The sequence below is a fragment of the Catharus ustulatus genome, chromosome 2, assembly GCF_009819885.2.
Source record: "Catharus ustulatus isolate bCatUst1 chromosome 2, bCatUst1.pri.v2, whole genome shotgun sequence".
NCBI lineage: Eukaryota > Metazoa > Chordata > Aves > Passeriformes > Turdidae > Catharus > Catharus ustulatus.
This window is the reverse complement of record NC_046222.1, coordinates 89,743,473-89,769,865: the sequence shown is the minus strand read 5'-3', so window position 1 is coordinate 89,769,865 and position 26,393 is coordinate 89,743,473. Positions and strand designations below refer to the sequence as shown.

Here is a 26,393-nt window from a genome sequence, read left to right as displayed (position 1 = left end):
AATGAGTAAATAATTGTAGTGGCTGCACTGACAATTTAGCCAATGGTAAAACCTGCAACATAATCGTAGAGAAAACTTGTGCTTTTATATAACTGCCTTTTTTGGAAGCCTCTCTCAAAGCAGAGCAGTCTGTCTTGACTCTCTCAGGAAGCTGCTGCTCCAGTTCTTGTTTCCAATCTTACACCATTGCAGTAGCAGTTTCCAGACTTGATTAGGGAGTGTTTATTTACAGTAGAGGGTGTAACATAAAATTATATTAAAATGGATGGTGATGGAGCATTAAAATTATACCAACATTAACCTCCTGGAATAGGGGCAAAACAATGTATGCTGCTCTAAAATCTCTACTCTTCTAATTGCACCAAGTATGAAGAAACAGTGATTTCTCAGCAGCGTGAATACTGCCATTGGGCTGATGACACTATTTGTGTCCTAAAAGTGTTGTGCAGCCACAGAATCTCCTGGAATCATTCTACTGAAGTAAATAAATGTAATCAACCTTTCCCCTTTTTAAAAGTAACACCGCAAAACTGACATTTCTTGTTACATTTCTTGTTTATAGTATTGATGGGAAGTTGAGAATGTATTTTCATAATTACAAAACATCAAACACAAGCATAAGACATCCAGACTACTACTTAATACGTTTTTTTCTAGGTCTTAACACAGAGAATGACATCTAACAAATTTCCTGTTATTCTGATTTTGACATTTGTGAATCCATGTTGTTGCAGCAAGGCTTGATATTCACAGCCACTTCTCTCCTTTCCCTCTGTCTGAACAAGCATGTTCAAAGACTGCAGCAGAGCTGTGCTCCTGTTCTTCTTTTCATCATCCAACACCATTTCAGCCAGCAAAAGTGCGCAGCCTAATTTAAAAACAAATGCATGCAACAGTTCTAATCCATTATCAGGAAAGAAAATTTCTGCTATCATAGAGAGGGGTGCAAACTACAAGACCTTGGGTGATTTCCTTTATCACTTATGGATTTGCTCTGCTATTAAATTACCAATCCACTATTAAATGAGTAATCCACTCCTCTCACAAACCCCAGGAAACTCCCTTTCACAGTATGGAGTGATCAAACCCTCACGAGTCAAGTCACGTCTCTGTTTTCAGGGGAAAAGGGGATGACTTCTGCAGACTTGGCATGAGGACTATAGCAGACAGTAAGACAGGAATAGAGTTGTATTGCTTTGGGATATACTGCAGCTTCCCATTCATATTGAAATGATGCCAAGCAGAGAGAAGAGTGGATGGCAAGCATTACAGAAGCAGAGGAGCAGTCAATGTTTCTGTTCAATACATTCTGTATGTTATTTCTGTAGGACCCAAATTCTTTGTGATGGGACTGACCTAAGGATGAAAGCAAAACTTAAATGATCTGATTTACAGATTTGTCTTCTCCATATTCAGACCTGTGAGGGGAAAGGGAACCTAAGAGAGGGCTAGTGACAAAAGCATTGCTATACATACTTGCCTTTTGGCCTTACCAACTCAGATCAAAATAGCAGCAGTCCATAGTGATTTTATTATTAAGTGCAGCTTAACATTCATACTTTTCTGACCTTTAAGACAATCTTCTCAGAGCCACTGCAACTTGTACAGCTCAGACATTCAACAATTGTCAAAAAGTTTTAAAACTTAACCCCTCCCATTCTTCATGTCTGTACAATTTTCTTGTTATGCATGTTGTGTAAAAATCTTCTCAGTGTTAGACTATTAAATCCACTCCTACCAGTCAGCAAAAGATATTCAGGGAAACTGAAAAACTCATTTTGCATATTAGTAAGATAATCTTGTAATTCCTCAGGTGACCAGGCTGCATCAAAGGATTGTAGAACGGTGAGCCTGCAACAGGAGATCTCCAATCCAGGGTCCTGCTCAGAGCAGCGCAGCTCTGCAATCAACTCAGCTTCTTCAGGGCTGGCTTCACACACAGAAGCCTCCAAGGACAGACATTCCACAACCTCCCTGGACTGCCTGCTCCAACACTTAATTATGCTGAGAGTGCAAAGCTGTGGTACATAACCACAGACACTATGCCCAAGGTACTAATGCTTAGTGTGCCTTAATCACAGAGTAGATGAAGGCTGGGTGGTAGCCAAACCCATTCTATTCAAATTTTACAGTCAGAGACATAGTACTTAGGGGCACAGTTTTAAAGTCTGTGACAGTTACAGGTGTGCCAGTTTTAGGATTTGAGCTTAGAGCAGCTTAAAGAACAGCATTATGAACTTCATGAATAACTACGAGACAAGACACATCTGATTACCAGAACGAGTCTCTCTCAACATACAAACCTGTTAAGCTAAGAGCAAGCCTCACGTCAATGTGGAAAAGAAACATTTTAAATTTATTCATATGTCAAATATATGGCCTTATTTATTGTAAATATCTTTACAGATGAGATCAGTCAAAATTCCATTCATAGAAAAATTCATAGAAACCTGCTAAGAATTAAAAACCCCAATGTGGTAAAATCTGACATTTCCCTGATTTTGTTCACGTGAAATGCTCTGCAGGAAGCCTGTTTCTCCTTGTGTTTCCTTGAGTGAGTTGAGTCACTATGGCATTTTACCCATTGGTCAAGGAGCAAAGTAACTCCTGATTAAGTAACATCCAGGCAGATGCAACTCAACCTTCCTCATTAACCCTCTCTCATTTGCTGAGATTGGTGATTCAGTATGGGTATAGCCTCTTGCACACTGGTTTATTGGGACTACTGCTGTACAAGTGACAGGCAATTCACAACTGAGAGGGAAGAAAGCTAGTTGAAAAGTGTAACTTTGAGTTCCAGAGAAGCTTCCACTACACTTTAAAAAGAAAAAATAAATATCAATGAATACTGGGAAATAAATAAACACTAGGAGAGGTGACATTAGTGACAAATTACTTGAAGAGACTGGATACAGCATGCACTTCTCCAATTAAGGACTGAGGCATGAAAAAAGTTTTATTTTAATTTTTATACAAGGTTTTATACATAAATCCTAAAACTCCGCTCAATCAACGAGACAGAAAGCATATATGGCCATTCAATCATATTCAGAAAACCCCAGAAGTGGCAGTAAGCAATATGAACAGCTCTCAGCTGCAGCCTGTGCAGGTACATATTGTGGGCTGGAGGCCAGAGACTGCTGAAGTTCCTTCCTCTGTGATGTTACAGCTGTTGTAGGAACATATTTAAGATTTGTTCTGTTTTCACTTTTGCTTGTGGAAAAAGTGCTTAAGAAGACTATGTATGAGATGGTTTTGAGTAAAATCTCACATAGCAGTGAAAAAGAGGACTAACATCCCCAAATTCAGGCAGATGGTAAATTACTAATTTCTGATAAAAATTAGTAGTAACCACTGAGTACACCACAGAGGGAGAAATCTCTTTAAGTTCCAAGAAAACTAAGATATTAATGCAGTTCAGTACATGCTTGCAGTTTTTACCTGACATGCTATACACAGCTGTGCCAAGCCTAAGCTTAATACAGTCTGCAGAAGAACTGGACATTAAGGTATTTCACACTCAGGAGTTTCAGCCTGCCCCAGACAATTTTTTTAAAATGCACAGAATTCACTCTGCCAGAAGTTGCACTCCAACTTGAATCCAAGGCCTGTAATATCTACGTTTCAGATAAAGGGCCAGAATGATTCTCAGCTGGTTGATGGTGGGTATATTGTGCAAGGGGTAAAGATTCAGCATCCCAGATTGCTTCTGGGCACACTACAGTGACAGACTCTTCTTGAAGCAGAGAACCACATCTAATAAGTTCCCTGTGATCTTAATTTGTACATCTGTGAATCCGTATTTCTCCAGTAGCTGTTTATATTCTGAGCCACTTCTCTGCTTGCCTTCAGTCATACTGAGGGATTGTAGCACAGCTACAGAAGGGTGCATCTTCTGTTCATCAAGCACAGTTTCTGCCACTAGCAAGGCACTTCCTGCATTTCCAAAACAACCAAAAGTGGTTCCATGTAAGTATTTTTAGCTTCAATGCAAGTGTTTTTTTCAGAGATAGTTACAGAGGTCCCTCAGACTGATTTTTCTAAATGGTCTTCAGTGGAAATCAGTGAAAGAAGTTTACTTTCAGTGATCTCTTCCTGGAAGCAACCATTTAATTTTTAAAAAGAAGGGAGAGGTTAGAGCACTGTCTCTTCAAGTTCAGATCACTTCCTGCCTATGCTCTTAAACTCAGCCTTGTTTTCATTTGAACCAAATAACTTCTGTAAGCATCTGTCAAACCCAAACTTTGCATAAAATTAGGACAGTCACTCCAGATTTTCTTTCTTAATTTATAATCAGGATTATATTTTATAGGCTAGGTCTTATTTTGCATCCTCTCCTCTGAAACAAACTTCAGACCTACAGCTGCATTAAGGATTCAGATGATCTTAGTGGTCAGGCTTTTCTGCTTTTTGTCTTCTTTGATCTTTAATACTGCCTGAATATGAGTCAGCAGTGTGCCCTGGCAGTCCAAAGGGAAACCATGTTCTGGGGTGCATCAAGGACAGAACAGTAAATCACTACACAGGTGATTGTCTCATTCTACTCTGCTGGTACAGCCTTGCCTTGAGTACTGTGTGCAGTTTTGGGCACCACAAAAAAAAAAAAAAATTAGGCTATTAGAGACCATCCAAAGAAGGGCCACAAAGATGGTGAAGAGTCTCGACGGAAAGCCTTATAAGGAGCAGCTGAGGTAATTTCGTTTGTTCAGCCTGGAGGAGACTCAGGGAAGACCTCACTGTGGTCTTCAGCATCCTGATGAGAGGTAATGGAGGTGCAAGTACTGATCTCTTCTCTCTTGTGACTAGTGACAGGACTCAAGGAAAGAGCATGAAGCTGGGTCAGGGGAGGTTTAGGCTGCAGATCAGGAAAAGGCTTCTCACTCAGAGGAAGGTTAGGAATTGGAACACGCTCCCCAGGGAAGTGATCACAGCAGCAACACTGCCCGAGTTCAAGGAGTGTTTGGACAATGTTCTCAGGCACATGGTGTGACCCTTGGGGCGTCCTGCTTAGGGACAGAGGTTGCGCTTGAGGATGGGTCTCTTTCAACCCACCATATCCTTTGATTCTGTGTTCAGTTTTGGGTGCCTCAGTGTATGTGACCAAGATAGTGAAGGGCCATGAGGGCAAGATTCATGAGGTGCAGCTGAGGTCCCTGATCTGTTCAGACTAGAGAACTGAAGGGTGATGTGTGACTTCATCACTACGTATAACTTCCTCAAAGGGAGCAGTAGAGGGTAAGATGCTGATCTCCTCTCACTGGTGAACCAGTGACAGGACACAAGGAAATTGAATGAAGCACCAGGGAAAGTTGAGACTGGGCATTTGGAAAAGGTTCTTCACCCAGAGGGTGGTAGGCACTGGAACAGGCTCCCCAGGGAAATGGTCATATCACCAAACCTGCCAGAGTTCAAGGACTATCTGGATGACAATCTTAGTCATATGAACTAGTTTTATTCCTTCAAGAAGGAAGGAGTTCAATTTGATGATCCCAGTGGGTGACTTCCAACTTGAGATACTCTGATGATTCTATCACTCAAATGTAGTAGAAAGTCAAAGAGGCTATGTATTTCTCATGGTATGTGTGCATAAAGTAGTACTGAACTTCAAGCGGTTTGCATGTTCTACTACTACCATATCACGACTGAGATAGCAAAACAAACTGCTGCTTCTTGATTAACCAAAAGGAATTTAAGTTAGCCTAATTTTATGTATAGATATAAGCACATGCTTACTTAGTTGATGATACAGGGCTTAGTAAGAAAGACTGGGCATGACAGAGACTATACACACAGTTGTATGTAAAGCCTGCAACTATAATAAAAGCTTATCATAGATAGTTTTATTTGCAGCTTTGTTTCCTTCTTTTTCTTAGTAGCTATTATCATGATGCAAGCCATTCAAGCAAAGGCTACTATGATTGAACAAAAAATATCCTGAGCTCATACTAGAAAAGCATTAGTCAGTGCTCATTAAAAGTACATTAACATGCACCTTTAGGCTCACCAGATGAAAAAAAACATACCTGGTCTGCAAACAGCTGATATCTTGCTCAACAGCACATGTATCTTCTCATCAGGCCAGTCATGAAGAACACGAGAAAGGATGTAAAGATCTGCTTCTGGAAGATTATCCTTGAAGAAGTCACCTGTTGGAAAACAGAGTTAGTACATTCCTACAGAAACCACAGAGTACATACTGCAAGAACAAGGCGCTTCAGCAGAGTACAAAAGCAACAAGAATGAACAGGCACAGGTATGCCCTGATTTGCAGATAAGCAAAGTGTAGTTAAAGAGCAGATCATAGGCAAGAATTCTCTAACAAAAAAAATAGAGAGCAAATCTAAGCAAGGAAGGAGACAAAGTTCTTTGTAGTCCCCATGCTGATCTTGTCTAGAAATTAAATACCTCAGACAAGCACATGCAGCATCTGCTTCCAGTGGTATTCAAAAAATTGCTAATTCATACCTATTTAGCCACATTCTCCAACCATTTTTTATCCCCACAGTGTTGAAAAATACAATGTTCCCATTTAGCATGGGTGAACCTACATTGCCTTGTACTAAGATATGTTTGGGGTTGGAGAAGCAGCAAAAGAGCCTGTTCTGTGCTGAAGGATAATAGAAATCAGACAAAAGATCATGTGCTACATTTACCTGACACAAATGTCACTGGAGCAGTGTGTTGTTCTGAAGGCTGAAAGTAAGAGGTGTTCGCAATAACTTCTGGAAGGTCAAATACTGTGACCTTGAGATTTGGGTATACTTGTACTAATTCATGAGCCAGAGCTCCAGTGCAACCTGTTAAAAGTTTAAACAAGTCAAATCAAGTCTTTTCTCCCAGATTTTGCAGCCATTTTTAAAGACAAGGCTGTATATAATATTAAAATAGAGACATTCAGTCAGAACGCAGGTAGACAGCTCAACAGCTAACATGAGCAACAGGACTTCCTGGTTGATACAGATCAAGGTTTTAAAGCTTGTGGAATGCAGGCATTACAGAGCACTGATACATGAAATTTAACAAATACTCTCCAGCATAGTAAATATTGTGAAGTTTTGGAGTCTCTGCACAAGTGGCAATGGTTGTACCAGTATTGGGTTAATTCCTCTGAGATGCTGTCCATGTCCCCAGGCACTAAATATTTTTCCTTCAGTGGATCTTTCCCTATGTAATAACACTACCTCTGTGCACCTCCAAGAACAACGTGAAAAAAGGAACACTAAAAAGCAGAGTTTCTTCAGGTATCTCATTTGTCTTCAACATTTTGGTGGATATCTTAGATATTAGTAACTACAACAATACATAAAACAAACCCATTAGGAACTAATCAAAACTTTTGTTTTAGCAGTGCAGTGTTTCAAGTTTGACACCCCAGTAGTGGTGGTTCACTATTTTCATTACTTTTGAAAATCTTGGATGTGCCCAAGGAGAGCAACAACACTGCTGAAAATGGCACTCCCAGCTCAATGCTGTACCACCTGAGCAACGATCTTCTTTTCTGCCTTGAATTGTGTAACTTTTTGAGACACACATTCACTTATCCTAAAGTGTTTATACACCATTTAGGTAACTCTGCTTTCAATTAGCTGCACTGTTCTTTTTCCTGACATTGCAATATCAGAAAAATAACAGTAGATAATATTACTCAGTCCTAGTAAAAAAGATACATGTCTTTTAAGTAATAAAACACAGAACTGAAAACAAGCTTTTCCCTTTAATTTGTATACAAGTTCAATTACAAGCAATACCTCCTAAATCACAAGCAGATTTAAACTGTGATAGATCAAATGCTGTAGCCACATCTCTTGCTGTCAGGCGAGCAATGCTGTGCATGGCGGCCATAAAACGCTGCTTTACCTCCTGGCTGTGATAATAGTCCTAAAAGGGGGGAAAAGCAGTGTAACTAAAGTTTATTTTCATTAAGAAATTAAACTATGTACAACCAAGGCAGTAGATGAATGTGGTAAACATCAGAATTCCCAAAATGAAAAGGTCCATTAGAAGTGCCACTGACTATTTCCTCATCCAAATCCTCTGCTGTAGTGATAAGGAGATTTTGCATCCTCTCAAGAATTCTGATCACATAGACATCTTGAAAGCACAGATTTAGGAGACTAAAAGAAAAATTCTAGTGCTCCTTCTTGATATCCTCACAAATTGCTTTCACTTCACTCAAACATTTATTCTCCCATGATGAGAAAATAACTAGGTAGCTGGACCATACCATGAATCAAACGTTAAAAGATTATTTTGGCTTTTTTTTATTAGCGAAAAATCAAATTCAGTAGCAGAACTTCATGCCTTTACCTTTTCAAGGACACATACACACAAATCCCTTTATGTTTCACTTTTATACAGATTTCACCAGTTATGACTGGCTTTGCAACTACCATGAAGTGAAGTATCTCCAGGCTATTGTGTGCATAGTGCCATAGACAGAGCACAGATTCTGCTCAGACATAACATCCTGTACACATATAGAGCCCAGGTCCAAACTGGTCACAAGCATCACCCAAGCACAGTTGATAACCCAGATGTTTAACAAAGGATGAGCTCCAGTTCACATACATTGAACGACTTAATTTGTATATAAATTTAGGCATCTACTACAACAGCTATCCTGAAGCAAAATATCTTAACTCCCTTTAAAGACCCTTTGAATGGTTTCCAATGGAGCTTCATTTAAGTGCTAACATGGGGCTAGCAGAGCTTTTAGGTCTCCAGAAGTCCTTATTTTGTTCCATTGACTATACATGAGGGATGCAGACATCTCCTTCAGGACCTTCATCACCCCAAATGAAGGACCTCAGGATGTAGTCTGAAGTACAATTTAAGCCAGCAGTGCTGTCAAAGACATTCTCCTGCTCACACTACCAGCTCTCTGCTTACACTGGCACAAATATTTATGCCTCTCAGCCTGCTTCACCAGATGGGTAATTGACAAGTTAGGCTAGTTACAACCCTAAGTGATTCTCCAGTCTGATCTCATCCACCTGGGCTAGCATTGGGAAAGAAATGCCACAGATTGAAGCACATGGCAGAAGGATTACAATTTTATCAGTAATAGGTATATAAATATATAAAGCTTATACAAAACTATAAAACTTCATGAAGGAGATTAGATCCCTTCTCCACTACATCAACACAAACCAGCTTTGACTACACAGTACAGCCTAAACTGAACAAACATCAGTATCAACTGACTGGCATCCAATATGGAAGGAGTACATGTGTGGTAAGGTATTACCTAGTGTTATAAAAAAGACAAATGTAAATTAAACAGGACCAGAGGTTGTTCTGAGTGTGTCAGTGGGATGAGCAACACTTCATCTGGAGAATTTTTGTCAGCACTCAAATTTCCCAATAGATTCTATGATTGCTCCACTACTTCACAGCCTAAAGTTGAAGGGAACAGAAATCTGAAACTGGTGAGGTGCACTGTGTTTCTATCATTTCTGAGACTGACAAACTTTCTTCAGACAGCTCTGTATCTGCCCCTAGATCAGTTCTGGGCTCCTCACAGCTGATTTTGATACTAATAAGAGTTTATATTACCTTAAATAGATCATCTGCTGTCTTTCCAAAGGCTCGATGATTCTGCCTGCTCCCTTCTTTGACAGCAGACTCCAAGTTTGTGAAGAGAGGCCAAAGGTGATCATTAGAATGGATAATGTAGCCATGAAGTGAGTATTTGCCATCTGAGGTCAGGTAGATATTTGCTGAGTCTGTATTACTGTAACCTTATGGGAAGAACACAATTGTAACCAGCTTTGTTTCAGTACTTTGCAACTGTTGTTTAAAATCTGAAGGCATGTTTCCCTGCATAAATAACTATTAAATCCTGATCTTATGACCTATTTCTAAAAATTTTGCACAAAAAAAGTTAATTCTGCAAGTCTTGTCATTCTTAAAGGAGCAAGTACTGAGTTTCAAAAAAGAATTTAGATGCATACTGATTTTTAAAATTATTATTATTTTAAACCAGAGTACCTCAATTAGATATCTAATATTCAGGGGACAATATTAGAAGTTCCTCATTCTGGACTGCATATTTTTGTTTAGATTATGGCTGCTTCTTTCCTGAATTCAAGCTTTCTCCGTTCCGTTGTTTTTAGGTCTTTTTCATTTGTTGTGTCCTCTAACAAGAGTTAAAAAGACTATTTTATTTTCTTTTCTTCATACCTAATCTTTTCAAGTCTTACTATAAAATGATGCACGTGGAAACTTGCTACTACGCAGTGTGGACTGAAAAAGTTAATCCTAACACTGACTCCCCCATTTACCTAGACCCTCAAGGACTGCTCCACTTAGGAGCACAAAGAAGGACACATTGCAGAACTCTCCCTATTAAAAGCCTGATCCTCTACTGAAGACTGATGGCACTGGTGCAGCAGGAAATGGACTTTGGCAATCATTTTAGACAGAAACATAGAACCACTTCAATGGAAAAGCCTTCTAAGGTTATCAAGTACAACCTTTAACTCAGCACTGTTAAGTCCACTACTTAACCATGTTCCCAAGTACCACATCTACACACCTTTTAAATACCCCCAGGGACACTCAGCCACTTCCCTGGGCACCTGTTCCAATGCTTGGCAATCCTTTCAGGAAATAAATTTTTCCTAATATTTAATCTAAATCTCCCCTGGCATACCTTGAGCCTGTTTCCTCTTATTCTGCTGTTTGTTACTTGTAAAAAGAGACCATCTCCCACCTGGTTACAATATCCTTACACGCAGTTATAGAGAACAATAAGGTCTCTTCTGACCCTCCTTTTCTTCAGGTTTAACACCCCCAGCTCCCTCAGCCACTTCTTATCAGACTTGTGCTCCAGACTCTTCATCAGCTCCATTACTCTTCTCTGGACATGCTGCAGCACTTCTTTCTTGTCACGACGGGCTCAAAACTGACCACAGGATTCAAGCTGTGGCCTCACCAGTGCTGAGCACAGGGGCACAGTCACTGGTCCTGCTGGCCACACTATTGCTGATATGGGCTAGGATGCCATTGGTCTTCTTGGCCACACACTGGCTCATGTTCAACTGCTTTTGAACACCGCCAGCTCCTTTTGCCCTGAGTGCCTTTCCAGCCACTTTTCCCCAGCCTGTAGTGCTGCATGGGGTTGTTGTGACTCAAGTACAGATGACATATCCGAGCTATTACACTGTCCCTGGGACTGTCCATGCGACCTTTTCTTAAAAAAAATTTGGTCAGTATTATGTCCAGAGAGCAAAAACAATCTAGTTTCCATAAAGGAGACTTGAATGTGTTCATTACACAAAGTCACAAGAGATTATTCCAGCTACTAGGCACAATCCATTCCCCTCTGCCCCAAATCCAAGTTACCCACAATATTAAGTCAGAACCTGTGACCTTAAAAACATCTCTTCCAGTCTTGCCTGTCTTTCAGTACCACATGCAGTTGCAAGGAGGATAAATTAATCACCTTGTGGTGTTTTCTCCAGTAATCCAAGAGAAGCACATGCATCAAGGAGTCTTTCAGTTCCACATACAGAGGTTCCAACATCATTTGCAATATCCACAGCCTTCACTGGACCTTTATCTTTCAGATGATCAAATATCTTCAGCTTAGAGGCTACAAACAGAGCCTGTGTGTAGGTAAGAAATTGTTACCATGCTGTGTTTAAAAAGACTGCAATCAAAAACCAAAATAATTATATTGTTTGCCTACACAACTACTGTTAAACTACTGCAATGCAATTTAACAAACCTCTTAAAAACTGCTCCCTTCCTTCTCAGAGGGTTTCAGTATCTTGGCCAAGTAGCAGAACTTTTAACAGTGGTGTTTGGGAGAGAACGGAACTCAGTATTCTGGAATGCAGCCTACCAATTTTGTATTAAGACCCACTTCTTTATTGAGATATTTAGCACTTCCCCATCTATATGACTGTTTGACCTAAAGGAACATTCTTCAGCATATGAACCAATATCAAAAGATCAAATTAAATTGTATATACCCAAAGCATAAGAAACTCAAAACTCTCCACTAAGATAGTGTAATAGCTTCAGTTGCTAAAATACAGATCTTTATTTTATTAAAATTAAGGAAAAACCCCAAAAGATTAAGAAAAAAAGAATAAAACTTCATAGGACAACTGTACTACAGGCATACCTTAACAGGATGTGTACACATGGAATGGGGACAAAAGAACAGTTAGTGCCTGATGGTGAAGAAAAGCTCATGGGCAATGGCTGCCTTAAATTGAAAACCTTAGCTGAACTTTTATAAATATATGCTAACCAGACCAGAGAGTGAAGTTAATGAGATGTGGCAATATATACATCTCCATTCAAAATTAATTGGCAATTCTACAGTTTCTGTATTCTGAAGCAGATTAAACACCTAAATCCAAGGAATTTATGGAGTGCACAACAGTGGAAGCAAATGCAGCAATCACAGAATCCATTTCTCTACAACTCCAACCAACTATAATGAAATTTAAATCTAAAGATAATCAAGGAAAGAAAGGCCTTGACATTCTGCTTAATTAAAATCGAAAGGAGAAAGAGATAAACTTTGAGAGTTCTGGTACTGTGTGTCTACATAGTCTACCATTTTCACCTCTTCTTATAGTTTCCTTTGTTATTCTAATAAGAACATATAGCTGGGATTTATTATAATTGAGGTTTTCACAATACTGAGCCAATTACATCTAGTTTACAACCAGATGGCTTCTGAGACCTGCCCAGTCTTTGGACTGATACCAACTGGAAACTATTAGAACCGGAAAAAGAAGGTGAGAAGATAAGGCAGAAAACCTGGCTGACCTACTCATTGAATAAATCTCTGTTCCAGAAAAAAAAAAAAAAAGGAATGAAAGAAGAAAAAATGTCAAAGATCTAAGTACAGATGAGACTATGAAATTTAGAACATAGTAAACTTCAAAGTTTTTTAACTTGCAAGTATTTAACCCTGATCCCCTCCTGTTCTTCAACAGAACGGTTCAGAGGAAATTAGGCAGCAGTATCTTCACCTGCAAGAGATTTTATCCGCTTTATAAAGTTCTTTAAGTGACACCCAAAAATCAAAATGAAAAAAACTCGAGAGCTTTTGTGGAAATAAATGCTTTTGTGTACTTAAACCTATTCTGCAAATGGACTTTACACTAGAGCAGTGGGAAAGTAAAGCTCTTCCTTTTATTTCCAGCCTCCACTGTTTTTCATTGCACAAAACTATTCAGCATCGCATCACATCACTGTAAACAATATATGCACAACCACATGCTGATGATTCTCCATATTTATTTTTACTTAAATTGAAGAAATGCTAAGCATCATCTCACCCATTCAAATATGTCATTCCCTATGGATACACAAGAAGTTCACAAATGCAGCAACCTCAAAGCCACTTTATTCCAAACCTCTCAGGACAGCTTTGCATGCCTGCAAGCAGCACACCCACGGAACTACACCACATGATCACACTACAGTCTTCCTTCAGAGCTGAGCACAACTCTCCACTGTTTTAGCAAAACTATTGTTCACTGTCTGGTGTGCCTCCCTCCACTCACCTCAAAGTTACTGGATCTTTACTTCCAAGTTTGCATTTCACTACCACTTCCTAAAACTCAAATAACTTGATGGAGACCAGTGATCTATTAGAATGATCATTGTTCATTTCTTCTTTCCCTTCTTCAATATTGTCTTTGCTACACTGGAACTATGTAAAAAAATCTGAGTACTTAAAATGTCCAGCTATGCATTTCTCATCACGCCTGGCTGATGATAAACAGAGCATGTGACCTTGTTTGTGAGCTGTTATGAGTATGCCTTCATCAGATACAGCATGGATATTATCAGTTAAACATATCCAGAACACGGAACAGGTTATTAAAAATAATATCCTGGAGAGGAAATAAAAAATTAAGATCTTACACAGAATTCAAATGCAAAACATTAAAAGTTACAAAGAAAGTATATACAATTCTTGTCACAGTTTTAAGTAAGGTGAGTTAACCACATTAAATGCTTTCTTTGAAGACTATATAATTCTAGCTTGGTTGTGTTCTTCTGATCAGTAAAAAAAAAAAAAAAAAAAAAATCGGCAACTTCTTTTCCCTCTCAGCTCAAGAGATAAAATTATCCAATATGTAACTGAAATTTCACAGAACACATAAAAACAAATACAAAAAGACAAAGCCAGCAATGTTTGCACTGCATCAGAAGTTTTGGCTATCTTACAGTTCTCCAGAACATCAGTGGTCCTTTTTTCCTACTTATTAATACTTTCCTCCCCCAGCTGACGTATTTCACAATACCTGGCACATAGTGGAGTCCAATGAAACAAATGTATCAGACAACAATGTAATGAGTAGCTTTATTTTCCCCTTACCTTTGAAGCTCTAAAACCATCCAGCAGTTCTAGAATTTTGGATGGAAGTTTCGATGCACTCTGTGACACTCCATTCTGATTTTCCAAAGGTACTGTAAAACCAGTTCTGACAGCAGAATTATTTTCAGAAGTGTAAACAGCTCCTGAGGAATACATCCCACTGCTGTCCAACTTACTAGAAGCTTTGTGCTCTGTGAAATTTGAAGATTGACTTTTTCTATCACTTAGGTTTTTAGAAGTGTCCACAGAAGGGATAGAGTCATACTTTTTATGTTGTTCATCATGTTTGGAGGGCGGGTAGTACAATTCTGCTAGCTTTTTGCAGAAGTGATTCAGAGGAAATCCCACCACATTCAAGAAGTCTCCATGGACATACTCAACTAACATTCCACCAAGGGCTTGAATACCATATCCACCAGCCTTGTCCCTGGGGAAGAGCAAGAAAAAGAACATAGATTTATTTAAGGTTAAGAGTAGGGGTATCACAGAACACTAATAATCCACCAGTACTGCAGAGGCTGGAATAAAGACTAGTGTACCTAAGTTAGAGGCAGATTAAATCTATTAGGTAAGCTCAACTCTTCAATTTATAAATTACAAGATAAATATAAGGATCAGTATTTCTACTAAGGGTGAGTAGCCAAAGGTCTTGAGGCTTCAGACAGTGCAAGTGCAACAGTCACTTAAGCAGCAGGTGACTGCACTCAGAGTGTCTTGTCACAGGTTACTAAGTTGTGGCTACCAAAAAGGTAACAGTGTCACCAAGCAACACTGCCACTGGGTCACCAGATGCATACTGACCCTCACCCAGTTCCACAAGAGGTTGGAAAGACTTTAGGAATGTTAGGTTCCAAAAAAGCTCTACAAAGATGACCTTTTCGAACTCAAATGATTATAGAATGCATCTTGCAGATCTCAGACATACGAATACCTAGAACGAGGATTGGGAAGACAGGATTTTCATGGGAAACAGCAACCTATTCAAACAAGATCCATGACTCTATTTAGCTCCATCCATCCATCCATCCATCCATCCATCCATCCCTTGTGCAACCATCTCAGATAGAATAGAGCTGTAGTTCACAGCACTGTGCTCTCACATGTCATGGTAATAGTGGCAATTTTGCACATGAATGTACATGCACAGAAACAAACCTTCAAAATCTAATTTGTCTTTAGGTGTAATTATGCAAATTCCACAGAGTGGAATGGAAATATATACAAGTCAGATAAGCTGCAGTAGACCCAACAATTTTAGTGTTCTCTTACAAGGAACAAGGCAATTAAAAGTATGTTTCCTACACAACAAAAGAATCTGAAAGCCTACGTCAGCAAGCTTAACAACCAAAGGTCAGTCAGTCTCGGAGCTGCTAACTTAAGGTAGCAAGGAATTACACAAACTGCTTGAGAAAGAAGGTTACTACGCAAAAAAATTGCTGATTTTTTAATCTTAGAAACAGCTCTTTATTATTAATACTTATCTCTGGATTCCCTTTCTAATAGCATGTTAAAACAACCAGAGGAATCAGTATACCAGCAAGTAGGATTTTTTGAATTGCTGTAACTTGTGGAATAGGAATTTTCCTTTAATCTTGCATTATAAGCACTACCTTATAACTTTTTCATTGTTTAAATTATTTCTTCTTCTATAACATTCTTATGATCTACATCAATTAAATTAGGAATATTATAATGACTAAAATGTCTTTTCATTTTTCGGTGAAGCTGTAGTCATTTTGTTATATGCTTACAGATAGGCAAAAAACATAGCCATCAAAAGCATTGATATCATACTACCAGCAAGAACTTTTAACAGAACTGGCTACGAATTTATTTTTCTACAACACTTTATATTCTGTGATTGGATCCTGAAAAGAACATTTATATTCTACATTTTGTTCCTTCAAAGTCAAGTGTGAAACTGTAGAGCTGCAGGCTCTGTCATCACCTTCTTTCCAAACTGCAGTAGGGTCCTTTGCTTTCACTGCCATCAGAGAAGAGCTACTAAAACCACAAAGGATTTTCAGGCTAGGAGTTGTAAGCAGAGAAAGAAAGTTGCTCATAAGGGAAAGATTACAAAATAAAAAGCTGGGTCAAAGAGGCAGAAGCTAAATGTACTCATTATCGAAGCCCAAACCAGTTAGGATTACTGTGGTACAGCCTTCTTTCTACATATAGACAGAAAAGAAGAATGACAATGCCTGTAAGCAGAAAATCCTTGGTTAGAAAGAGGAACAGGAGTAAAACAAAAACCAAAACATCTTTTTGAAGCCAAAATTTGAGGTTTTTTATAGCCTCATCACAGACTATCTTGAAACTGCAATTTTCCCTCCTTCATTACCTATACTTTAGGTCAGCTATGTATTTCTAGTATTCTCTGTCACCAGTGACTGACTTAAATACTATATAACAATTTTCTTCTTGCTAGAAAAAAGATTCAATTTTATCCTCAACAGAACTAGTTATTTTTCTTTCATTTTTTCACATGACTGTTAAGTCTTGTACTATTTCAGAAAATTATTTTGTGATGTAAATTTAAAAAAAAGAAATGATCACTTTTTGTTTAGAAAAACCTGTATGCATAGAATTGTGCAGCCTGTATGAGTGGACATGGAGGAGGAAGCAAAAATAACCAAAAAAAAAGTGCTGCGAGATACTTCTCCTTACTGTTTTGCACCATTTATAGGACACTGTGTTTAGTAGTTTCTTTGCAAAGTCAGAACAAATGCTTCTTATCCTCAGGATTATATAAACAAAGATCAATTGGCTTCTGCCTCAGAGTAATGAAATGCATTCCCTGAACCTTTGGTCCCTGAGAAACCCTTGCTGTCACACACCCTTTTTTAGCAGAATGAACAGAACAATACAGCACTGCTCATGAGCCGTTTTGGTGCAGTAAAGTACTGCTAAAGCCCACTTGCTTCCAGAGGAAATATTCAGAACGTTCCAAAATAATTTTCAACCTCACATTCTTCCTGAAACTCCATGGTAATTTCTCCTTCAAACTGCAACTCTATGGCCCACTAAATCTAAACATCATACTAATTAGCATAGTAAACATCACCTTCCAAAAACCTATGTACGAATTTATTACAAGCTGTAGTCTTGCCAAAACATTCTCTCTACATAATTAAATTTAACATCAGTGTATTCCATAAGCTGTGAACCTTACATGTTCATAAAGTATGTCTCATTTACACATAAGCATTGAAGTAAATCCAAAGTCTTCACTGGTTTCTCTTTCCCCAGTAAAACACAGCTTTATTGTTTTATAGCACAAATTAGTTTGAGAACCACCACAATTTATATTCTTACATGGTCACAATTGAAGCTACAGGGACAAAAGTTCACATCAGATCACCTGATATGCAGTCCATAGTGCTAACCATGCCTTCATGTGTGTTCAGCTAAGGCAAAGGAAAGACAAATTCCTTTCCCTTGTTGTCTCCCAATAAGTACTCATTTTTTTAATTTTTAATTTTTTTTAGCAATCTAGTGAACTTGATCTTAGGAGTAGTAATTAGGCATTCTGTTCTCATCCTATTTCTTCCATGGAATATTGTTGTCTGGTATATTGTCTTTGTAAATGTTGCCTATACAGGTTAGTAACTACAGTAATTTCACGAATACAAGCCGCACCAATTTGACCAAAATTTTGGTGGAAACCCGGAAGTGCGGCCAATATTCCGGGGCGGCTAATACATTAACAAAATTCTAAAAGCTGCCAACACGGAAGTGAGAGCCCGCGGCAGCCCCAAGCCAAGCTGGAGCCCGGCCGGCCCCGGCAGAGGTGGGAAAGCCTGGCAGAGGCGGGGCCAGCAGTGTGGGGGGCGGGCGGCAGAGCCTGAGCCAGCAGGGCGGGGCAGGGGGGCGGCAGAGCCTGAGCCAGCATGGCGGGGGAGCCTGGGAGAACTGGGGCTAGCAGTGCAGGGGAGCATGGCAGAAGCAGGAAGGCCGGCGGGTGGGGCTGCCTTGCAGCGGGGGAAGCCCAGCAGAATCGGGGCCAGCAGCGTGGGGGAGCCCGGCGGTGCGGGGGCCTGCAGTGCCGGCCAGGGCGAGGAAACGCGGGGGCGGTGCAGACAGGAGGGGGCGGCTGGCGAGCCTGGCGGCGGCAGCCCGCCGGCGGGGCTAGCGAATGCGGCGCGGCCGGCGAGCCCGGCGGCAGTGGCAGCAGCCCGCCGGCCGGGATAGCGAACGCGGCAGCGGGGCGGTGCTGACGGGAGAAGGGGGCCAGCAAGCCCGGCGGTGGCGGCAGCACCACCCGGCCAGCCCCGCCGAGCCGTGGCGCTGAGCTGGGCCACCCGGCCCCGTCGGCAACCATGAGCGGGCCGAGCCTGCCTGGCCCCGCCCCGAGCCAGTAAAGCCCGCTATGCCGCGATCCTGTTACTAATTGGCCAATTTGTGAAAGCTGCGCACGGATTCTCGCGACGAACGAAAGTGCGGCTAATATTCGGGGTGCGGCTTATCTATTGACAAAGACAGCAACATTGTCGAGGCACCGGAAGTGCGGCTTATAATCCGTGCGGCTTGTATTCGTGAAACTACTGTATATTACCAGTGTAGCAGAAACACATAAGCTGAGGACAATTTTGATACCCCAAACTGTTTTCACTTTTCACAAGGAAAAATAAAAATTAAGCTGGTGTTCCTTGCATTAGAGCAGTGATTTTAATAAACTAAATACACCAAGTACTAGCTTTCTTCTAATACAATTGCATGATGCTCTGATTATCCAACACTAACTCTTTTCACCTGTTTGTAATGAACTGTGCATTGTCTTGGGCATTGAAGATCCATGAATGCCTCTGCCAACAGAAAGATAATTGTGCTTGCTCTAATCCAGAGTATTTCAAGTCTTCACTTTTCAAATTCATTAAGGTCCTAAAAACGTAGCTCACTTTCACTGGAGAAATGACAGCTTTACACAATAACAAAACAGTGACCTTGCATAACCCATACTATCATTTATCATACACACAGAGCAAAATTTCACAGAACACAGGACAATGTTTTACACTGGCTTAATAATGTACCCTCAGCCCTATTCTCAAGTGTTGTGTGGTGGCATCAGGGTCTTACTTACATTGGCTCCCCACTGTGAATGTACTCCCATAACAGCTCTTCAGACAGCTCAGAAAACTTTACTTTAGTCTCTTCATAGAAATCGGTGATTTCCATCTCTAGCTGATTGTCTACAGAAAGAAAATTTTGCTTGAGAAAAATTAAATATATTGCATAGATGTATGAAATGACTGATAATGTTCTTTAGGGACAGAGGCGTTTGCATTTTCAACCTCTACAGTCCTGTCTCAGGGCTAACAGACTCTCTTCCTGTGTGGAATATATTAATAAATTAACAATGCTTACACAAAGCTATTTATGGATGCTGGCACACACATCCTGCACTGTGTACAAAGAAGGCTACAACCACCCTTCCAACTTTATGACTGTTGTCAAAGAACTCTTAACAACATATCAGAGTTCAACAGCTGTCATAAAAGTGGGTACGTGTAGCTGCACCTGCCCTTCAGAGCTGGGCATCCAGCAGTCCCATCAAGAACCATTGCTGTCATCTTCCGATCATCTCTGAAGAGATTACAAGATTATTGCAGACTTCTGTAGCCGGAAGTGCAATAAAGGAAAGGTGCAATAAACTACTGCACATCTGGGTATGGACCCTGCTGCATGTGGTACACTGTGACCCTGCTGTCACTGCAGACAAAACTTTTCCAAAGTATGTTCAAAAGGTAACAGCCTTGCACAAATGAGTGTGCACATTACAGATTATTAGCTGTCTCTACTATTTTCTATGAACACCAAGGTCAGCATGTCCTGCTACCACAGCTATGGTAGCAGTGGAATTGCTTGAGGAGGAATAAGAAATAGCTACACTACAGACCAAGGGAAGAATGCTAACCAATTTCTAATGGTGATAGGGTGAAACCCAAATGAAATAAGAAAATTGGTGCACATGACAACAGATTACCATGTCTTTCAGTATTGACAAAAAATTCTAGTCAGCTCAAAATAAAAATTTCATCTTTAACAAGTTAAAAAACACACTAACTACAAACTGCAAATAAAAATATATTCTACAAAACTGTTCTTCTATCGATTACATCTCTTGGGGAATCTGCAGACTAAAGGTATATTTTTATTCATCTGACTGTGATGCAGTTCAAATCTGTAAACTTCAAATGAGATGTGCTATTCTAGCATCACTACTACAGTTGAGTGCACTTAACTTTCTTCCTAGAGTAAACACTTAAAGGTGTTACTTACATTGCTGGGCTGCTCACAGGAACCCCTTGGTAACATGTTTCATTTCTTTTGCAGCAGCTCTCCCTCTACTGGACTAGCATATTAGCAGTACTGCACCACTAACTTTAATTCTATTTTACAAGAGTTAAGAGCAACCATTCCAGAAAAGATTAAAAATTGCTAATTTGTGTACAGAAAGACTACATCCAGCAAATTGTCTTCAAAAGATCTACTAAAAGACTACTGGCACAATTATCACACAATGCCCTTCAAACACTCCTCAAATTACATTAATTGTACAGTTTCCATAAAAAAACCACTCACACTTTCACAATAAATTATGTGATAAAGAACACTGGTGAATTGCTCTCTACAGCTTAACAGTCTGAGGCATTAAGCCTCAACTGGTATAAGCACAACACAGAATAAAGTTTATACAACTCACATTCAGCTCAGTCTCACAGTCTGTAGTACCTTACTTGAATTTAATTTAGAATATTCCACTATCTTCACAGGCCTTTTCACTACTCTCATAGCTTTCAGAGACAGTATTTCTAAACTCCATTGTGTCTTGCCATTTTCCTTTCTGTGCGAAAACTGAATAGAGGAAGAAGGTTGGCTTTTGTGGGGAGTCTCTAATTTATATTTTGGTAAGGTAGTTCTTGAGAAAAAAACCAACTCAGACTGTATATGAGACATTTTCATTCTGTGTCTTTACTTGTACACGCTATCATGAGAGCTATTTTTAATACAAATATTGAGCTGCAATAAAATGACGCCTACCAATAAAATGACGCCTACCTTTACTGAGGCAGTGTATAATAGCCACCCCCGTGAAAACACTGTGCTCCTTCCCATTCAACCTGTCAGGGAAAAAATGTCCATTAAGCAACAGTCTTATGAAATGTTCTACATGATTATATTGCTTCAGCCAGAGAAGCAGACATTTATATATCACTCAATGGATCTGACATGCATCCTGAATAAATAAATTTTACTTTAATATCGGTGAAAAGACATTGGCAAAACAAACGAGAAATAGCCACATTAAAAATACTATCAAAAGCTGCAGTCATTTAAAGTCTCCAAAATATCACTTCTCCATGGTATCAGCTCATTCACTGTACATCAAGAAGGCGAGTATTCCAAATGCATTAGAAAAGGCCAGTTGGCATAAACACTACCATCTTCACTGAAAGTTGGTAATAAATACCTAGGTGATGCAACTCAGACTAAACATGCAATAGGGAACTAGAGCATATGTTCTCCTTTCATCCAGACTGGCCCCCAGAGATCCCATGGCAAGCCACACTGAAGGGGAAGAGCCCAGAGTCCCTTACCCCTGCCGCTCTCTTGTAGTGGCTCCAGAGTGCCACACAGTGGCCAATTAGCTCTGAGGACTTTATCTGCTGTGTAAACAACAGATGTGTAATAGCAGGGGACTGTGAATCTTTGAAGAGACTGTTTAAGGAATAGTCTCATATTGATTAGCCAGGGTGGTTTTGGATGTGATCAGAAGCATGTCACATGCTCTGTCCCCCACAAGATTTCACACCGAATTGTAAGATGAAACAGTGCGTGAAAATTTTCATTTGACACCTTGAATATATGCAAAGATGCATCATCTTGTCTGCTTTTTTTCCTGGAATTCTAGAAAACTAAATATTAAGTGCATTTCATAGCCCTAATTAAGAGACTGACCTACTAAACTTACAACAAATGAAACAAAACCCCCAAAAAATCTGCATGTATTCCTTCTGTGGAGCCCTTTTGAGAATCTAAGTGATGGAGGAATTGCATCTTCAAATTTTGTATCTTTCTTAAAACTACGGACCTTGACAGCATCCTGTAGGCATCTTGCTTATCAACTGGTTTCTCCAGGATCTGGTCATCCACAGACTAAAACAGAAAGACAGAGTGAGCGTGCTGATTTTTCTCACTTTTAAGAAACTTGAGGTCAGAAACCATGTTTAAATCATTATTTCAGCCAGGGCTTCAAATTCGAGTCTAATGAGTAGAGCAAGAAGCACAGATACTTTGGTAGAACAGGTAGTTTAGTGTCAAGCATATGAGTGCCACATCCTACCCTCCAATGGCTGCACCTCTCAAACAAAAGGATAATTCAACTTTTCCTGTTCTTAACACATCACTGTTTGTGAAGATGTCAGATATAAAGTGACCTCCTCCTACAAGGCACAACACTGAAGAGTTCACATGATCTGGACTTCTTGACAGACAAGTCACCTGAAAACAATTTCTATTACACATTAGAGGATCCAAGACAATTTTATGTATTAGTGTCCCCAAAACCAGTAGCATGGCTTCTAGCTCTCAAGATTTCAAAAATTACCTTATTGGGAAAAAATACTAAAAGCCCCATCAGCAAAAGAGATGTATCATAATGCAGATATAACTTCACTGTGAAGGCAGCTTTCAGACTTAAATGCAAAGATACAAGCATTTTCTACACTTGCCATAAATTAAAATAATGCTAAATCACTAAAAACTTCTTACCACAATAGTGTCTGCTCCTATGACAACATCAGGCGTTCTCTGATGCTTCTGCAAAAGCATAAGGAAGAAGGCATTTGTCAGAAGATGCAAAGAGAATAAAATCTTTTAAGACTTAAGGTAAGAAAATAGCAGTTTAGTGGTTTAGTAATAGAGCTCTACACTGACCTGAAAACAAGACACTGTTTCTCCTTTTGCATTGTTCACAAAATAGTAATCATTTACATCACCATAAAAGTGAAGCTTCAGCACACCATTCTCAAGCTGCATATTTGCCCACATATTGATGAATAAATGCATCCAGGAAATAAAGTGCATTCTCAAAAGTCAATCTGGTCTTCTAAGGTGGCAAACAATTCCTTTAAAGGAAGTGCCTAGTGTTTGAAAGCCAGAGAACACAGCCCTCTAGCATAATTTTTCCATGTAAAATTCTACTGAAAAATAATCCCCTTTTTTAGCTATACTTTGTATTTTTCTCTCAAAAAAGTCTATTTTTTTAAAATATGAGAGGTAGTCATATATAAAAATTCCTTGTAAACCTTTATTGACTTTAAACTGTACCTGTCCTTATAGTTAAGTTTTGATTTACCTGCCTATTCTAAGGTACCCTGCAGTTACTATCACAAATTGACAAGAAACCTGTCTGTGTGATCATTATAATAAAACATTTATAGGGAGGCAATTCTCCTAGACAAAGGCTTGATGTACTCCAAGTTGTTTAACAATATCTAGAATTAGTTCTGCTAATTCTTGTATGAAGAAGCATTTTGAAATCCACTGAACTAGCATTATCACCAGCACAAGTGTTTTGCAATAAAAGCCCAAAGTCAGTCATTTAGTGAGGCTGGGTTTAAAATCCACTCTCCTATGTTGTATCATTGTCTGAAAAGTAACTGACAGAATCCTGGATAACGATTTACATTGGAGATCATGCAATATTTGCTTTGAAGAATACTGACATCTGGCAACACTGTACATCCAAAGTGTTCCACACTTTATCTGCCTCTAGAATAGGATGCACAAACACCCTTCTCTTTCAGAGCTGTATTATTAAGAAATTATTATGGTTCATTTTATGAGATTTAATCAGCTCAACTTTTAAATAGGTTCTAGTAGCAAAGAGCCTTATGTGTTCAAACAATGATCACAGCCAAGGGCATAAGTCAAACACCACTGATAGTGCAAGTTGCATAATTTTGATAAAATTTAGGACACTAAATAGTTGCCTTATCTAACAGAGCCTGAAAGCACATCAATTTCTCCCTTCTTAAAATTAAAAATCTGTTTTAAATATTCTGGGCAAAACATTAATTCTTTTTCTGCTTTCCTCCGGTACCTCTATACTCACAATTTCTAACTATTCTTGTCACTTCTTCAGTGAAAGCTCAGCAAAGCACTGGAATCACATCAGAGTATTTCTATGGAGTCTGTCTCCACAATCAATAAATACCTGGAATGAGGTCAGCCATACACCTGTTTAAATGAACTATGGAATATATATCCCACACAGGAGTAGGTATGATGCTGACAAAAGATGCAGGCCACTTCAGTTTGTGGAAAGCCTGAACTGCAGGCATGAGACTTTTGATTAGGCAATTTCAAGACACCATCTTTCACAAATAACAGGAAAACATCCATTAACCTTCAGTAGAGAAAAAGGACTCAGGGATCACTTAAGCAGCGCAAGCAAATTAAGTCGCAAGAACATGCACCACCTTCAGACAAAAAGCTCATTGCTGTAATATTTAGTAACTTACTAGATGCATTCTGTTTGCTACTTCAACAGCTTTCTGTTTTGCTGTTTCCACAGCATACTCATAAGGGGCTGTAAAAGATGACTTTTCAAGTGTCTCCTTAAACCAGGATGGAACCACCTCAAACCGCAGGCCCTGTAACACAGGAAAGTGATGCAGTCAATCTGACTTCATTATTAAACGTTGCTCCCAAGGCAAGTAGCAAATTTGACACCTTAACACATCTCCCTCCCAAACACACACTGGAAAAAAAACAAACCCACTGCTTCAATCAGTGTTTAGTGCATACATATCCTTTGCAAGTAATCTAAAACAAAACAATCAGAGCTTTGAAGCTGGTGTGTGTATTTGATTTTACCCTTATTAGAACCTAACCACATTAGTAACTGCATTATTCTTTTCATATGAAACCTAACAGTATAAGCTCACACACTTCATAGAGGACTATACTATTGGATTTTTTAAACTGAATCGATTCATAGCACTTTAGTCATGCAACAGCAGTGCACTTTCTTACAGAAGTTTTGCTGCATCTTATGTGCCTTATACACGATAAACAGGAAACAAAACCAGACAATTTCTGATAGGTTTCATCAAACAGTGCCCAACTATTCTTCCAACCTTTTTTGCCTCTAGGTTACACTTGTACATTTACTACACCTAGTAGGCATGGTATGCTTCCACTAACTTAGTACGTGACTCAACCTCGGTGCTTTCCCACACATCCGTATTTTGAAGTTATTTCTTTCACTTAAGTTCAACTTGTTGGCTTCATTATTAAGAATAGCAAATCCTAAGCAACCTAATTTGGACAGGTAATACCCAAGTGCTATTCAAAAGCCTCCCGCAGCCCGCCCAGCGAGGCCAACATGTTTCTCCGCACGGGCTGAACGGCCTGAGTGACAGGTCACAGCCCTCCGCTGTGCACTAGCGCCTTCAGAAAGGAGACACGCTTTATTCCCCCGCTCGCCTCCCACAGCTCTCATGGCCCCGCAGGCCCAGCCGGCGCTGGCGGCCGCCGCAGCCCGCAGCGTCCGGCCCATGCGAGGCCTGCGGCCGCCGGCCGCACTCACCACGTTGGTGAGGATCTCCTGCCGGCGCGGCGAGGCGCTGGCCAGCACCACCCGCTTGCTGACCAGCTTCCCCAGCACCGGGTTCAACGCCATGGCGGCGGCCGCCGGCCCTCAGCCGCTGCTCCACACTGCCCGGGGGCGGGGAGGCGGCGGCGGCCTTTAGTGGCGGCGGGGCGGCGGGGCGGAGCCGGGCCGGGGAGCGAGCGGAGAAGCTCGGGCCATGCCCTGGCGGCGTGGGGCGGCCGTGTGTGCGGAGAGCGGCTCGGCAGCCGGCCTGCCCTGAGGGGAGGGGCTGCAGCTGTCCCGGTTACCCCGTGCTCCAGCTGACGGCAGGCTTGAAACACCGGATCGGTCTGAGATCGAGTCCAGCTTACCGCTGAACACCACCATGCCAGTAGACCATGTCCAGCTTTTCCTTAAACACCTCAAGGGATGGTGACT

The 26,393-nt window shown here is 40.2% G+C and overlaps 1 protein-coding gene across 2 annotated transcripts; it reads right to left on the bottom strand.

Moving 5' to 3' along the window:
• Positions 1–536: 536 nt before the first annotated feature.
• ASMTL (acetylserotonin O-methyltransferase like) lies at positions 537–26,112 on the bottom strand. 2 transcript variants are annotated; one of them, XM_033051965.1, is made up of 13 exons: positions 25,953–26,112; positions 24,883–25,014; positions 23,129–23,176; positions 22,449–22,513; positions 21,416–21,477; positions 19,437–19,545; positions 14,354–14,780; positions 11,447–11,609; positions 9,556–9,740; positions 7,749–7,878; positions 6,654–6,797; positions 6,024–6,146; positions 537–868 (listed from the first exon to the last, which is right to left on the bottom strand). In XM_033051965.1, exons 1-13 carry the CDS (start codon positions 26,043–26,045, stop codon positions 654–656), a joined length of 1,896 nt encoding a protein of 631 aa, XP_032907856.1. In that variant the 5' UTR covers positions 26,046–26,112; the 3' UTR covers positions 537–653. The 2 variants fall into 2 exon arrangements, with proteins under 2 accessions (XP_032907856.1, XP_032907855.1); XM_033051964.1 differs by lacking the exon at positions 537–868 and adding an exon at positions 1,166–3,936 and having other exon boundaries at positions 25,953–26,111.
• Between the last annotated feature and the right edge of the window lie 281 nt (positions 26,113–26,393).